Raw genomic sequence first — 13676 nt, forward strand, 5'->3', positions numbered from 1 at the left:
CTGAATTGAGAAAGTATATTGATAAATAAAGACTGAAAAAAAAAAAGAAAAAAAATTTTAACATAAGTTTTAAAGTCGAGTTAAGGAGAGGTAAACCAAAAATTCGAAGACCGCTGAAAAGCGTGCGCGGGCACCGGGTACCAGTTTTACCACCTGTTGGAGAAGACAACTTTTGAACAATGTTTGTGGTATTGGAGGTGTTGAGGTTTGTTCAAATTTGGCTCGGTGCCTACATCAAAAGCTTAAAATGTAGCCCGTTTGCTTTCAGCGTTACAAGTTGATTTAGAACGAACTTGGCAAGAAGTTGGATAGTCACATCCAGTTGGGAACGCTTCGGATATTATTGATAAACCCACACAGATTACGGTGAGAAAATAACAACTTAGCTGCCATTCATGTGTGAATTATGCCTTTTATTTCCATAGATTATACATCATATTACGCCTTGTGCCAGTTACATTTAAAAGATACAGCAATATATATATTTTTTTTCTATCTGCTAACCATCTTTCACATGGTTGTCGGCTGATATCACCGGACACCACCCCTATATTCCAACTTCACTAAATATATATAATCGTAGACTGATTGCCTCAGAGCCGATTGTCTTATTGCTTTTGTGGGTTTTCATAAGCCTTTTAAAAATAAAACAAGCGGCAAAAGTAGCTTTTGAGTCCGGGGTTCAGCTCAATTATCGTATTGTAATAAATATTATTTTATTAGAAAGGCGCGACCGGTCAAAGCTAAAAGTTGTCCTTTGTTGTTGGTGATACCTTAAAATTGTGTTATATCAATAGAACCACCAGTCAATGTAAACTGGATTTTGTTTATAATCATACATTAACGGACTCCATAGAGGGCAGATGATACTTTATACTCAAGATAGCTGTCAGTACTTTTCCTCGTTTTTAAAATTTTGTTGCAAAAATAGTTTCGTGTCTTCTCCGCGTTAAGACTTGGTATGTGTGAATTTTTTCCTTTCTTTCCAATTCATGTAACACCCTGAAATATCCTAGTATGGTGGCATAAATATCATCCAGAACACACCTGCAGAAAATGAATTATTTATCCAACAATTCCGTTAATTTGGAGCATTTCCAGGTATACAACCAAAAATTGCCACACCTTGACGGTCTAGCGCTTCGATAGTGCGTTTAATTAAACATTTATGTCTCTGCGATAAATAAAGCTATAGAAAGAACTCCGCGATCTAAGACTCAAAAGATCTCAAAAGGTTTCCTGCAAATACAAACTGAGAAGAAATAGAGTTTCTGCTCTTGCTTCTACTCTGTGTTACGATATAAATGAACCAGTGAACTAGGTTTTAGCAGTCAATCGAAAAAAGGAACTGATTCGAGGACATTGAATCTATCAGTCTATTGACATAAAGGAGACTGATTAGTGTTGAATTAGTCTTCTTATCAGTCTCAGAGTAAAAGGTTTAACCAACACTGAATGCCTGACTACAGATCCTATGGCTATGCCTCTTAAATGGTTCAATTGCACAAAAGACCATTACTTTTATAAGCATAAATATCAATTCATTCCTGAAACAAATTTGCTCCGCAAAGAAAAAGTAGACATGCGCATGGCAAGCACAAGCCCGCGTGGCACATGAAAACTTTTTGAGGCAAGTTGTCAAATCCCAAAGTTTTGCAGTCAGTTTAAGCAAGATATTATTAAAGTGCCATTATTTACTCTTGAAACAATTTAAAATCAAAAGAAAATCGAGCGAAAGAGAGGAAAAATCAACGTGTCGGCCGAGAATTGACATTTGCCATTTCAGACGTCACTATTGTAAGTGTGACTCGATTTAAGTGGCAGTTACTATAGAAATCTTCATCATTCCTGGTCACTGGTCGTCATTTTCGTTAAGGCAGGCGACATAAAAGAGTGAAAGACTTGAGTCACCATGAGGGAAAGGGCAGAAAGCTTCCTTTGCCCTCATGCTTTCGCGCGGCACAGAAATATAAGAAAACCTTAATGAAGGCGTTAACGTCAACCTCACAAGCCAATTCTTTTTGTAGCAAGACGTTGTCATCTAGATTAAATTTATGGCCTTATTAAGGTATCAGCTATTGGGCTGAGAACAAAAGGTGTTACTCTTGCGGAAAATCCTTGACGTAATAGGAAATAGCACTATTTTGCATCATTAGCTCATGAAAGGACTGTAATATATAGCTAGAAAAAAAGAAAGGAGAAAGTGCTAGAAAGATATTGATTTGATATCTTGATTTTCAAGTCGATTTACTAAGAAACACAATTACGACTAAAAATTATCTTATCACTTAGAAATAATTTTCAAGAGCCGGCAGACGGTATGGTCAAGACCATCGACTTTATCGCACTATGCTTTAAAAATCGTTCCAATAAATCACTGCTCTCCAAGTTTCCCTATGGGTGTTACTAACTCTGCTCAGTGTCAAAGACATGTTCGTTATTATGCTGCAAGAATAAGGCCTCGCACAGTATAAAAAATCACTGGGATCTAATGTAGAACACCAACAAGTTGAGAACAGAAATACTTCGTTTGAAGATAATTTACTCATGGAAAATATAATAAATGATATTATACATACCATCAGTCCAAGAGCGGGGAGAGCAAAATGCTGGCTTTAACCCCTGGAGCCGAGGTCAACAAATTCCAAGTCAAGGAATTTTTACAAAGATTATCGGTCTCACTTGTTTATCAGATTGTATTCTTTTAAGTATTTACAAGGTATTGCATGGGTTGAATGTCTTAGGGAACGAACAAACAGCCTCAGAACATACAATATTGATTTCTAAGCATTGATATCGTCTGAAAATGATGCAAATCCCATCATATTGGTTTATCTCAGCAATGAAATGATTTGATGGCTCTATTGGTTTATCGAGCCAGTTAATCTTTTTTAGATGAACTCTTTCTAATTCAAATGTCTTTTTCATGTTAATTATATTTGACCAATGACGTAATGAATATTGCAGCCCAATTGGTTTTAGAGCCACCAAATGAGATTCCAGGCATTTCAAACCGTCTAAAGTTTTGCGTATTTAAGATAGTTGATGTTTTAAACTTATCAGCAGTTTTTAAGCTATTTTCGGGATATTTTGGAATCAAACCCGTGATAAGCTGCTTAAACGTGCGTAACCTTTTGTTGCTCAGTGATTGCTAAGCACCTACTAATTATAACAATGAGGTTCTAAATACTTCAGCAGTAAAATTTGACGCATTTATATAATTGTCCAATAAAGCGGAACGAGAAAGATATTTGACCTTAGGGGATGACAAGAGCTTCAGTGTTCAGGTTACTAGGTTTTTTCCTTTGACTTGAGCAGCTGCTTTGCCCTTGAATGGATCGCTTTCACGCCTTCTAACACGGAAAGAAGCTAGCTCACGGTGGGTAACTGTTCTTATCTTTAACTCATCCCTCGACATCATCACGTACTAAAAAGGGATGTTAGTAACATTCTTATGAAAGAATGTACTTGATTTGTTATCAGAATTGAAAATTGAAGCCAGTGTGGTAATTAGAGACGGCAGAGTGTTTGGTTCAAGTTCAGCCAGACCAGAACCTTTCCTTGCACGTAATAGGGCACTTTTACGCCGGCTCTTTATTAATCCAGCCGTTTAAGCTGTTTTGTTGAACACAGTTTAAAATGCCCTTCTTCGTAGAAGCCGCAGGACTGATGTCTCTCGCCTTCAAATTTAGCATATTGAAAATATGAAAATAAGTGAATAACTACTTGAACCCTATCAGGAAATTCAAATTTTCTGTTTCTGATTTTCTCTCAGCCAAATCCGGTATAACTAACCGTATTCGTGTTTTGCTGGTGTGAATGGAGTATAAGTTTTCAGCGGTTACAAACGGAAATCTCTGACTACTTCTAAGTACGCATGCAAAATCAATTCAACAAATATTTTCATAATGTGAGGACTGTTTTAAATTGGTCCAGGGAGCAAAAAGTTGTTCTTTAAAATCAAACATACATCGCCAGACTCTAAATATTGCCTAAACCGATATAGATACAAGTATTTTTAGAGTGCTTGACGGAAAACTTCAGATTATCTGTTATGAGGATAGCATATGAAGACATAGCACGTGCTTAGAGCGAAAACATATTCGGTTACGCGTGAAATTTTTAGAAGCGTGATTTGTGAATTTATCATTGCGTGAAAAACGTGCATAGTGTCCTTTATGTTACGTAACCAGTCAATTAACTGAGTGAAAACTTGAAGATTTTTTATGAATTTTTTTAAGGAATTGGCCAACTAGGAAGTTTAAGGAATCGTGACAATTTTGAAGATCTTGCCGAGACAAAATAATTATGATAATAATAATAATAATAATAATAATAATAATAATAATAAAAACTAAACAAAACCACGACAACTTTCTAATCAGTGAAAAACTTCACTGCCTAGGAGGTTAACGTCGCTTCTCTTCCGCTGAAAAGCAAGCCACTAGTCCAAGTGTTGAAAGTTTGTGCCTCAGGAAGAATAAAGTAGGTCTTCTTTTCTCACATTTTTCTTGGGCGCTGGTGACTGACAAAGCTGGGAATGAGGGACGATACGTTTGCCTGCTTCACTTGCGGCCTTAAAAAGAATAGAGACGTCCATAGGCATGATGGTTTCACAGCCTGAAACAACTTAACGACCACAGAGAAAGATACAAAAATCTTTGCCTTGGCGATTATCATTTTAAAGTTCGAAACAACTGATTTAGAGCAACACAGCAGCCCTAAATTGTTTCGAGCCGGTGATAATCGAAAAAAAGAAAGTTGACTCGATCAGACATCTTCAGCGGTGTAGACTTCTTGTATCTTGTCTCACAAATGTGTGCTGTTTCGTCTATATAGATTTTGCTCCAAGTCGAGAGCAGAGCATTTTGCCAGCAGTCTATTTATGATGCTGCTGCCAATACAAGACATTCAATCACATTTCACTTCACAAAAGAAACTAAAACAAAGAAATAAGCCACCAAAATGAATACGATAGTTATGCTTGTGTGTTCTTCCTTTCCTGCTGAACCTAGCACAAAGATGTGACAGAAGTTAGGATGAACTGCTACATGTTATCATCAACGGAGGTAAAAATTTCTCGAAGAATGGTGATTTCTCCCACACAACAAATTTAAATAGTCAACTGCGTTCTCGTTGGCTTTTGTTGTGACTATTATGTACACACAATTATACATTTTCTCAAACTACATTATGAGAAACTTTTCTCCCTGACGCCAAAATATTCCATAATAATACTACCAGGTAGAAAATATGAAAAGAAAATCAGGCCCAGACTGGCGCAAGCAAGCTAGACCACTTCAGCAACCATTATATAAAATACCTCTTGACAACATTGTCAATAGACCTTTTTACAGTTCCCAGCGCCATATTTGAAATGCAACCGCGCACACGTGAGAACGAGGCTGGGGTTGACTCGCGTTAAATCTCTGTAAGCGCTTTTGGTGATGGATCCTGATCCACCCGAGCCTCCCTCGCCGCGCCGAACCCTTTAACTCCCATGAGTGACCAAGACAGAATTTCTCCTTACAATATCAATACAATATCAACCAGATAAGTGATGAGAATAAAGAAAAATATCAATTTGGGGATAATTAGTTGATCCAATACTAAATTCTCTGAACTAACATTATAAGAATTGTACGGTTGACAATAAGGAGAATTACAAATTTGATCTATAGTTAAAGGGTTAAAGCGGCAAAACGCCCTATGGGGTGCTAAGCTTCTCGAGGCTTTGACCTCCAAGAAAAAATTCAAAGGATATAATGAAAACACAACTCACGGGAGGCTCATTGGGAATAAAACCAACACTAAGGCAGTAGAAAAAATCAATGCGTGATTTCAACTTAACACAGTGTGTAACTTTTTTTTCGTTTCGAAGAAACAAGTGTCAAAGTGACTTTTAAGACTTCATTACGTCCTTATTATCATAGAAGAATTGTTCAGGTGGATTTTTCCGATGAAAATCGAACCATAAACGGGTAATGATAATACCAAAGTGTTTGTTGAACAAGACGCAGAAAGAGATGAAAATGTAACGGACGGTTTCAAAATCGAACGCTCATCCAGCTTGTAACACATACACGTAATGTGTGATTTTTTTCTAACAAGAGCATAAACAATAACTATCTAAGCTATTTTTTCTTAGCTCCGCCTTGAACAGCAATGAGTTAAAGCAATATTCCCTGAGGAGGAAAGCCTGCGAAATCTTTGAACAATCAAAGCTCTCCAGATCACGCTTCGCTACTAATAATACAGATCTATATTTAAGTTAATTACGCAACAACAATAGGCATTCTGCACAATGACAGTTCATTCCGAGCACAGCGTCTCTAAATTTACTACTTGGTATTGGAGTTTCCATCTGTGCAGAACGCTCGCATCACACAGATCGTCGTTGAGCCATCTGTTTGGGTAATTTGTTCAACGTGTCAATATATCAAACAACTTGTTGATATTAATGATCTCGGCAAAATTTCCGCACAGCCCCATACTATTGTAAAACAAATCTGTTTCCCAATGGCAATGTATTGTTTTTGTCATTGTTTTCTCTATCCAAGAACTGAGGGCATAATGTAGGATGGGGCTGTGCGGAAATTTTACCTCTTAATCAAATCAGCGCGAGTGTGAAATATCACTGAGACCGAACCGGAACACACCGGTAGCTAGAAGGCAATTTAGACCAGTGCAGTTTTTATATCAGCTTTTTCCATTCTTTTACTTCAAATTTGCCGAAAAGCAATTTCCCATGGTTTCTAAGAAAGCCCAAAGGTCATTAAAAACAAAGTCTTGTTAAGTCGCCAAGTTTGTTCAATGTCAGTAATAAATCTTCCGGAAAGCGCAACCAATATGGCACATTCCTGAATGGTACTGCAAATTTAATTTGTGTCTGACACTTCGAAAAAAATCTCTTGCTTGGAAACCACTGACTAAGAAGGGTGATATCATTGAGGTGTCGCATGGAATGTAACAACTTTACTATTTCATCCAATGAATGGTTACCTTGTTTAGGCTCTGACCAGTGTTTTTGGTAAGAACATATTTTTCAAATCACTTGATCACCCTGGGTAGAGGTTACTAAAACCGGAAAAAGAGAAGGAAGAAAATTAAGAAAGTACAATGGCTTTGAGACGCAGTGGCAATAGCCACAACAATCGAACTTTTCAGCTGTATTCAATTGTAGAGTGAAATATGTAGGATTCCATCAACTGCTTGGATTGGATTAGCGATAACTGTTTGTTCTGGAGGAAGAGACGGTGACAAATATTTTCGTAAAATATTTATATCAGGAATTTAGTCACGAGGATTCAATTAATTGTCCAAAGTTCTGGTAGCCTTCTTTTCTCCCCCTGACCCAATAGGTCTTTTTTAATAATTGTAAACATACTCAATTAGAATAAGGTCCATGTAAAGGTGTGATACGCAAAATATGCTAGCAATTTCTGCCAACCTAACGACCCGGAAAGTTCAGCAACCTCTGGCGAAGTGAAGACGATGGTTCAGGTAACTTTAAGCATAAGTTTATTGAAATTTAGCCAAAGAGACAGCGCAACTAAATACCCATGCGTAGGAATATGACATATTTTCTAGGAAAATGATCGTTAAAATTTCCGCACAGCCCCAAACTATTGTTAAACAAATCTGAATTGAACGCATAATGTTGAAAGGAGCTGTGCGGAAATTTTACCTACATACATATTTCATTCGTGGCAATAGGAATTTTCAAAAGAGCTTCTAAGAATGATTGTAATGAACCTTCTCTTTAGGAACAAAGATTAACTTTTAAAGGTCATGTTATGATTAATATTGTCTTCGGGTTCCCAACGTTCTTCAATGTGATTTGTTTGTCGCATTAAAGAGAGAGTCTGGGAACTAGATGATCATTCATTTGTGAGGCAGTAATCCACAACTGTATTCGCGGCCATGAGTGTGGCTTTTCAGTCAGGTGTAACTCGTAGTTACATTTGACGCTCAGGAGAGGCGTAAATGTATCTTTTGGAGTTTTAGCTACAACTCCTATCCATTGCTTTGACCACAGTAAAAACACATCCACGTGAACAGCTATAAATAGAATAACAGTCGAGTAATTGCGTTACTAAAGATTTGGATCTCGTGAGGAAAGATCTTTACACTTGTCGCCGTCGAAGCTCGCGGACGTACTCAGCGAGGTAGGATTTGGGAGGAGCAGTTCCGGTAACTGTGCTAAAGGGAACTTGAAATAATTTCGAAAGCAATTTTTCGGCTATCACACGTGGTCTTTCAGTTTTAGGAGATGTTAGCTTCCGTAGTTTACTCGGCTTAAATTTTTTGCAGCTTCACTTCTTTTTAACGTTTCCACGATTCAGACTCGAAGTTATTTCACTCATTTTATTTTGATATCTTATGTAACGAGGAAATGAACAGCATCAACGGGTTGTTGTTATTGGAGAAATCTTTTCCGAATGATTCTCGTTTTTTCACATTGGCTTGCCGAAAATTCTCCGTTCGAATTACGACGACGAACTCCCAATTCTTCGCATGCTGGTTAGGCATAATACCACTTACGAGAGTTTTTGAACTTGCTGAAGTGCCAGCACTTCGTTTAATATAAATTTACCTCTTTATACAGACTTCGACTAAATATTATTTTGAATTCAGTGAAGGTCACTACAATATTCTAACCACCAAATTAGTAGCAATCAATTATTTAATTCGGTGTTCCGTCTTGATAAATCCCTATTCAAGCTGAGGATTTCATTACTTCGCCATATTTGAAGACAATTTTCAAGTTGTAATATTTTTCAACTTAACTTCTCAAAAGATTTCTTGTTGGAAATCAAGATTAAAATGGGAGTCACGATATTGTGTTTACATACTTGGAGCTTAATTTATGCAAAGTAAAACCTTTGCTGATTCATTGTAACGAATGGAAATACACTCGCTATTTGCTGCATTTCATTTGTTGTTGTTCTAGGCCAATACAAGCTGTTATCTTTTCAAAACCCTCTACCTTACTTATGAGAACAGGCAAGCTGTAGGGTGAGGTCGTTGTATCAAGTTTTTGGAGGCTTATATTTTTGCAAATTTAGCTCGGAAATAATCCCAAAAGCAACAGCACTGTAATAACATTTTCCCTTTTTGTTTACAGTAGTCTGCTTTGAACAAGAACCTGTCACTCAAATGTCGCTGTATTCCTGTGACGATGAATATGAAGTAGTGGTGATAGGTAAGTATATGTTGTTCTAAAATGCCCAGATTTCAAACATAGAATTGAATTTCTACTTGCATTTGAATTTTCCTCATTAAAATATAGAATTATAACATATGCATGGAGTCTTTCTCAGGAAAATGTAGGTAAACAGATACTGTCAACACCTGACAATTCACACGAGTTTTCAAGTAGCAGTTTTTCTAATTAAAATACATGGCTAGATTTGTGGATCTTATTCATCCCTTCATCCTGCTATATTCATTTCTAGGATAAGACTGACCAAATTGTAATTATCAGATTGCGTGCATTTTGTTGGACAGAGTGCAAATTATGTTCCCACGATCCATGCCTCATAGAGTCAGTAATCTATTTCAAGCTTCTTTGCACAAGAATGCTACTAACTGGGCAGTGTGTAATCAAGGAAAACTTCAACAGTTTATTTGTCAAATTCAGAGTAGAGGTGTTTTTTTTTTAATTTTTTTTAAATTTTTTTTTATAGGTAATCTAGGAAATAGGCTCTAATACAATTTCAGTATTACTGAACCTGAATCTTTGTTTTTCCTTATATTTTTCTATCCAGTTGGCAAATGCTTCTCCAATAGCAATGTCTTGCCCAAAGGCTACTGATCTCTGCAAACAATGCAAGTCATGAATTCCTAAAACATTATATAGGTTGTCCGTGCATTAGGGTTCTCCAGCCTTTCATCATGTTATCAGTGGGTGATGAGTGACTTGAATGATTGGCTAATTTTCTTAGTAGTTGTTTTAGATTGTAGGCCTCCCTCCTGCAAGCACAATTTGCAAAATAATAACCTTCTCAGCACGCAAACTATGCCTGCGATTTATTTGTGGTTATTTTTCTTGGTTATGCTCTGAAAAACAACTGCTACAATTACTCTGCATGATTTTTTTGTCTTATTTGTATTCAAGATTTGTGTTGTAAATAAATGAAAACAAAAAAAAAAATCAGTTTAATTTGTTTATTTCAATGCATTTGAATTCACACCCCATGCTAAGAAAATGCAAAATTACCATAGTTTTTTAATTTGCCAATCTTAAGAAGGAAAATCAGAAACAAGAATTAATTGACCTTTATACTTCATAATGTGTTTTTGCCTGTTAACTCTCCTACCATTTTCAATACATTGTAGAATGGGCGGGTGATGAGTATGGTAAAAGTTGTCAACAAGGAAATAGGGACTTGTTAAAAGTAAAAGAAAATAAAAAGATAAATGTGGCTTTAGATGAGATCATAATTACTGTCAGATCCCTGGGTGAAAGGGTAATATACACAATTAATATGTTAAATGATTTTATGATCTTTGTGTATTGATTATCTGAAAAAAAATTGATGTTGTTGACCCTCTTTGTTTTGCAGGAAATGGTCCTAGTGCTTTAAGTCTGTCCTATCTGTTATCTGGAAATGTACCATACTACATTCCTCATCAGCATCCAAATGTTATTCTTGACCAGAAGCTGTCCGAGGAACCTGGAAAATCACTGCTGGACACTGTAAGTTTAACCACAGATTAAATGAAACTAGCCAAACAATTTTGAGAGAAGTTTTATTTCCTTCTTGCCTTTTCAGCATATAATGGCTCGATTTCCTGCCTGATTGATTAAGTCAGTTGTGAAATGATCAGTGATGGAATAATTTGGATCATTGATAATTGATGGTTAATGATAGTTTTTTCAGTTTAGAGATGTCTTTCAAAAACACTTATTTCCTCACATTCTCATTTTCATTTTCTCATCACAAGAAACAGTGAGTTAGTAATGTAGTGAAAATAGCAAGAGAAAATCTCATTTATTTTAAATGCAAGTGATATCGAATTTTTTTGTCTGAAACATTTTTAGGATTTGGAGTACTTGAGTGAGGGATTAGAAGGGCGCTCTTTAAATCCTGTTGCCCTGTTGTTTGACCAGTTACTACGACCCAATGCTGACCTGGGTAAAGACCAAGGTTCGTGTCTCAAGTGGCATCACAATGAAAACAGAGCTGTGAAACATCTGGTCATGGGGAGTGGGCCCCCTGGTGGATCTTGGCATCATATGCAGGGATCCCAGCTGACCCTCAGCCTTAATAACTGGCTTGAATTACCAGGGTGTGATTTTCAAGACTGGTTAAGGGCTCATCGCTCTTCAACTGTGCGCAAACCATGTAATCTTGTCACAAATGGAGTGAAAAGTGATGGTTACAGTTATGATCGGGCAACAACAAGCCACATTGCAGAATACTACAAGGACTATGTCAATTATACCAACATTGCATCAAACTTTTGGAATGATGCCAAGGTGTTGTCAGTCAAACGGGTAAATCCTGCTGATTATACTAACTGCCACTGCAGAATGTCTAGCATTCACAGAGAAGGCTGCTGGGAAATTCAAGGTGTTAGGGAGACTTTTTCGAGCATGCCCGAACTGTTTGTTGTGCATGCATACAATGTTGTCCTTGCCACAGGAAACAATGTCCCAAAGCTGCTAGGAATTCCTGGAGAAAACCTTCCATTTGTCTGCCACAAGATGGATCGTATAGACAGTTATTTAGGAGAACTTAGTGAGATTGCACATTCAATGGACCCATGTCTGGTAGTAGGGGCAGGATTATCTGCTGCTGACTGTGTCTTAGCTCTGCGCAATAAGGGTGTCCCAGTCATCCATGTGGTGCGCCGGAATGGAAATGATCCTAAAATCATTTACAATCAGCTACCTGGTGTGGTGTACCCAGAGTACTACAAAGTGGGCCAAATGATCAAAGGTGAGGTGACCACAGCATATGGAAAAGATTCCTCCTATGTGGCTTACACCAAGACTACCCTAGTGGAGATTCGTAAAGACAAAGAGTGCATTCTGAAGAAGGCTGATGGAACCCTCTTTAAGCAGAAGGTCTCAAATGTTTTTGTGTTGGTTGGTGCAGTTCCAGATCTTTCTTTCCTGTCTGATGTCAATACTAGTGAACTTGGAAGTAATCCTGCAAAGAAAATTGATAGCAAGGGGAATCCTATCAATATTAATCCCTTTAGTTATGAGACTGTTCTGGAACCAGGCTTGTTTGCGGTTGGCCCTCTGATTGGAGACAACTTCGTCCGCTTTGGCATTGGAGGTGCACTAGGTATTGCAAATCATCTCATGAAGGAAGAGGAATAGTTTTCTCTCTGAACCTGGGGAAAAAAAACTTAGCACATGGTGGAATATAAGATTTATTTAAATATTTAGATGTGTTTTTTATTAACTTTATTCTAATTTAATAATTTGTTGGTAAGACCTCAAAAAACCAATCTTCCCTTTTTTTAAAAATGTGGTGCAAAAAATCAGATTAATAGATATCTTTAAGGTTGAAACAATTACATCCGACTCGTAGTTCAATGTTATGCTTCACTAAAATTTTCCATATCTCATTTACTGGTAATTTTAGACTCGAATGAGACAAGGTCAAATTGCTGTCCATCATCAAGTTGAAGTTGTTAAGTTTCATGTGTTCTTTTGGGTGGCTGATATGACCTCAGCCTTTAACATACTGGGTAATTGTGTTCATGATATTGTCGTGTATAAATTGTGTATAACCCTTACATTGTATCTTGAACAGTAGAAGTTTTTTCTTTGTGTAGTTATGGGGCAGTGATCTATGAGGTGCCAGAGTGTATCAAAGAAAAATTGGACTACTTTAATTGTCAAATTATGGTACTTTTGTTTTTATTTACAGTTTTTATAGGGAGCCATTTATTTCTCTCCAAATTTTTGTATTTTGGCTGTGCTTGTTCAAACAAAGTTCCCTACAGAGAACTTGTGCAACATTTGAAGGCAATGTAACAACTTGTCATTAGTGAATTGTAAAATTTTTAACTTAAAGAGTTGGACCTATAAGTTCATTTTACTAAACGACTAGCAAAGGCTAGAATACTTGTATTTATTCCACCATAATATATAAAAGGCTTGTAGTTTGCTGGACAAAAAACACCTTTCATTAAAAAACTGGATTTGACTTATTATTGGCTTGTTTATTCTTTAAATCTATGGAACATTGGTTAATGTCAGTCAATGCTGTTACCTCAAGGTTTGGTCTTGGTGAGAAACCTCTGTGTTTATTTTTACACAAGGCTCTAACAAAGAAGAAAATAAAAATGCAAATTCATTTGCGGGAACATTCGTGTCTCTCAGTTAACACTGTCACTGATTGGCGTTATGAAGTTCATACTAGTCTCCAAGCTACTAGCAGAAGGCCTTAGAGAAGTTCTCAGCTGTCTCTCAAAGGCTAAATTGTTCAATAATTGTTGCTGAGCTGGCTACTTCACAGTTACTGTGTTGGTCATTTATTACTTAAGTGCTTGAAAATAGTTTGTCTCTAATTTTATGATTTTTTCCTCTACAAACACACTCCTGATTTTTCAATAACTCTATGTGCACTATTAATTACAATACAACAACACTTTTAATTTATTGAATAATAACATTTCTCAATAAAAAAATAGTATCTGGTAGTTTCTCT

General features: G+C 36.7%; 1 protein-coding gene across 5 annotated transcripts; it reads left to right on the forward strand.

Annotated features, from left to right (window-relative positions):
• Positions 1 to 285: 285 nt before the first annotated feature.
• Positions 286 to 13177, forward strand: LOC131797730 (oxidative stress-induced growth inhibitor 1-like). 5 transcript variants are annotated; one of them, XM_059115400.2, is made up of 4 exons: positions 286 to 366; positions 9128 to 9205; positions 10569 to 10702; positions 11048 to 13177. In XM_059115400.2, exons 2-4 carry the CDS (start codon positions 9160 to 9162, stop codon positions 12335 to 12337), a joined length of 1470 nt encoding a protein of 489 aa, XP_058971383.2. In that variant the 5' UTR covers positions 286 to 366; positions 9128 to 9159; the 3' UTR covers positions 12338 to 13177. The 5 variants fall into 5 exon arrangements, with proteins under 5 accessions (XP_058971383.2, XP_058971380.2, XP_058971384.2 ...); XM_059115397.2 differs by lacking the exon at positions 286 to 366 and adding an exon at positions 3246 to 3379; XM_059115401.2 differs by lacking the exon at positions 286 to 366 and adding an exon at positions 3317 to 3379 and having other exon boundaries at positions 9131 to 9205.
• Positions 13178 to 13676: the final 499 nt, after the last annotated feature.

This window comes from Pocillopora verrucosa, chromosome 3, assembly GCF_036669915.1.
Source record: "Pocillopora verrucosa isolate sample1 chromosome 3, ASM3666991v2, whole genome shotgun sequence".
Lineage (NCBI taxonomy): Eukaryota > Metazoa > Cnidaria > Anthozoa > Scleractinia > Pocilloporidae > Pocillopora > Pocillopora verrucosa.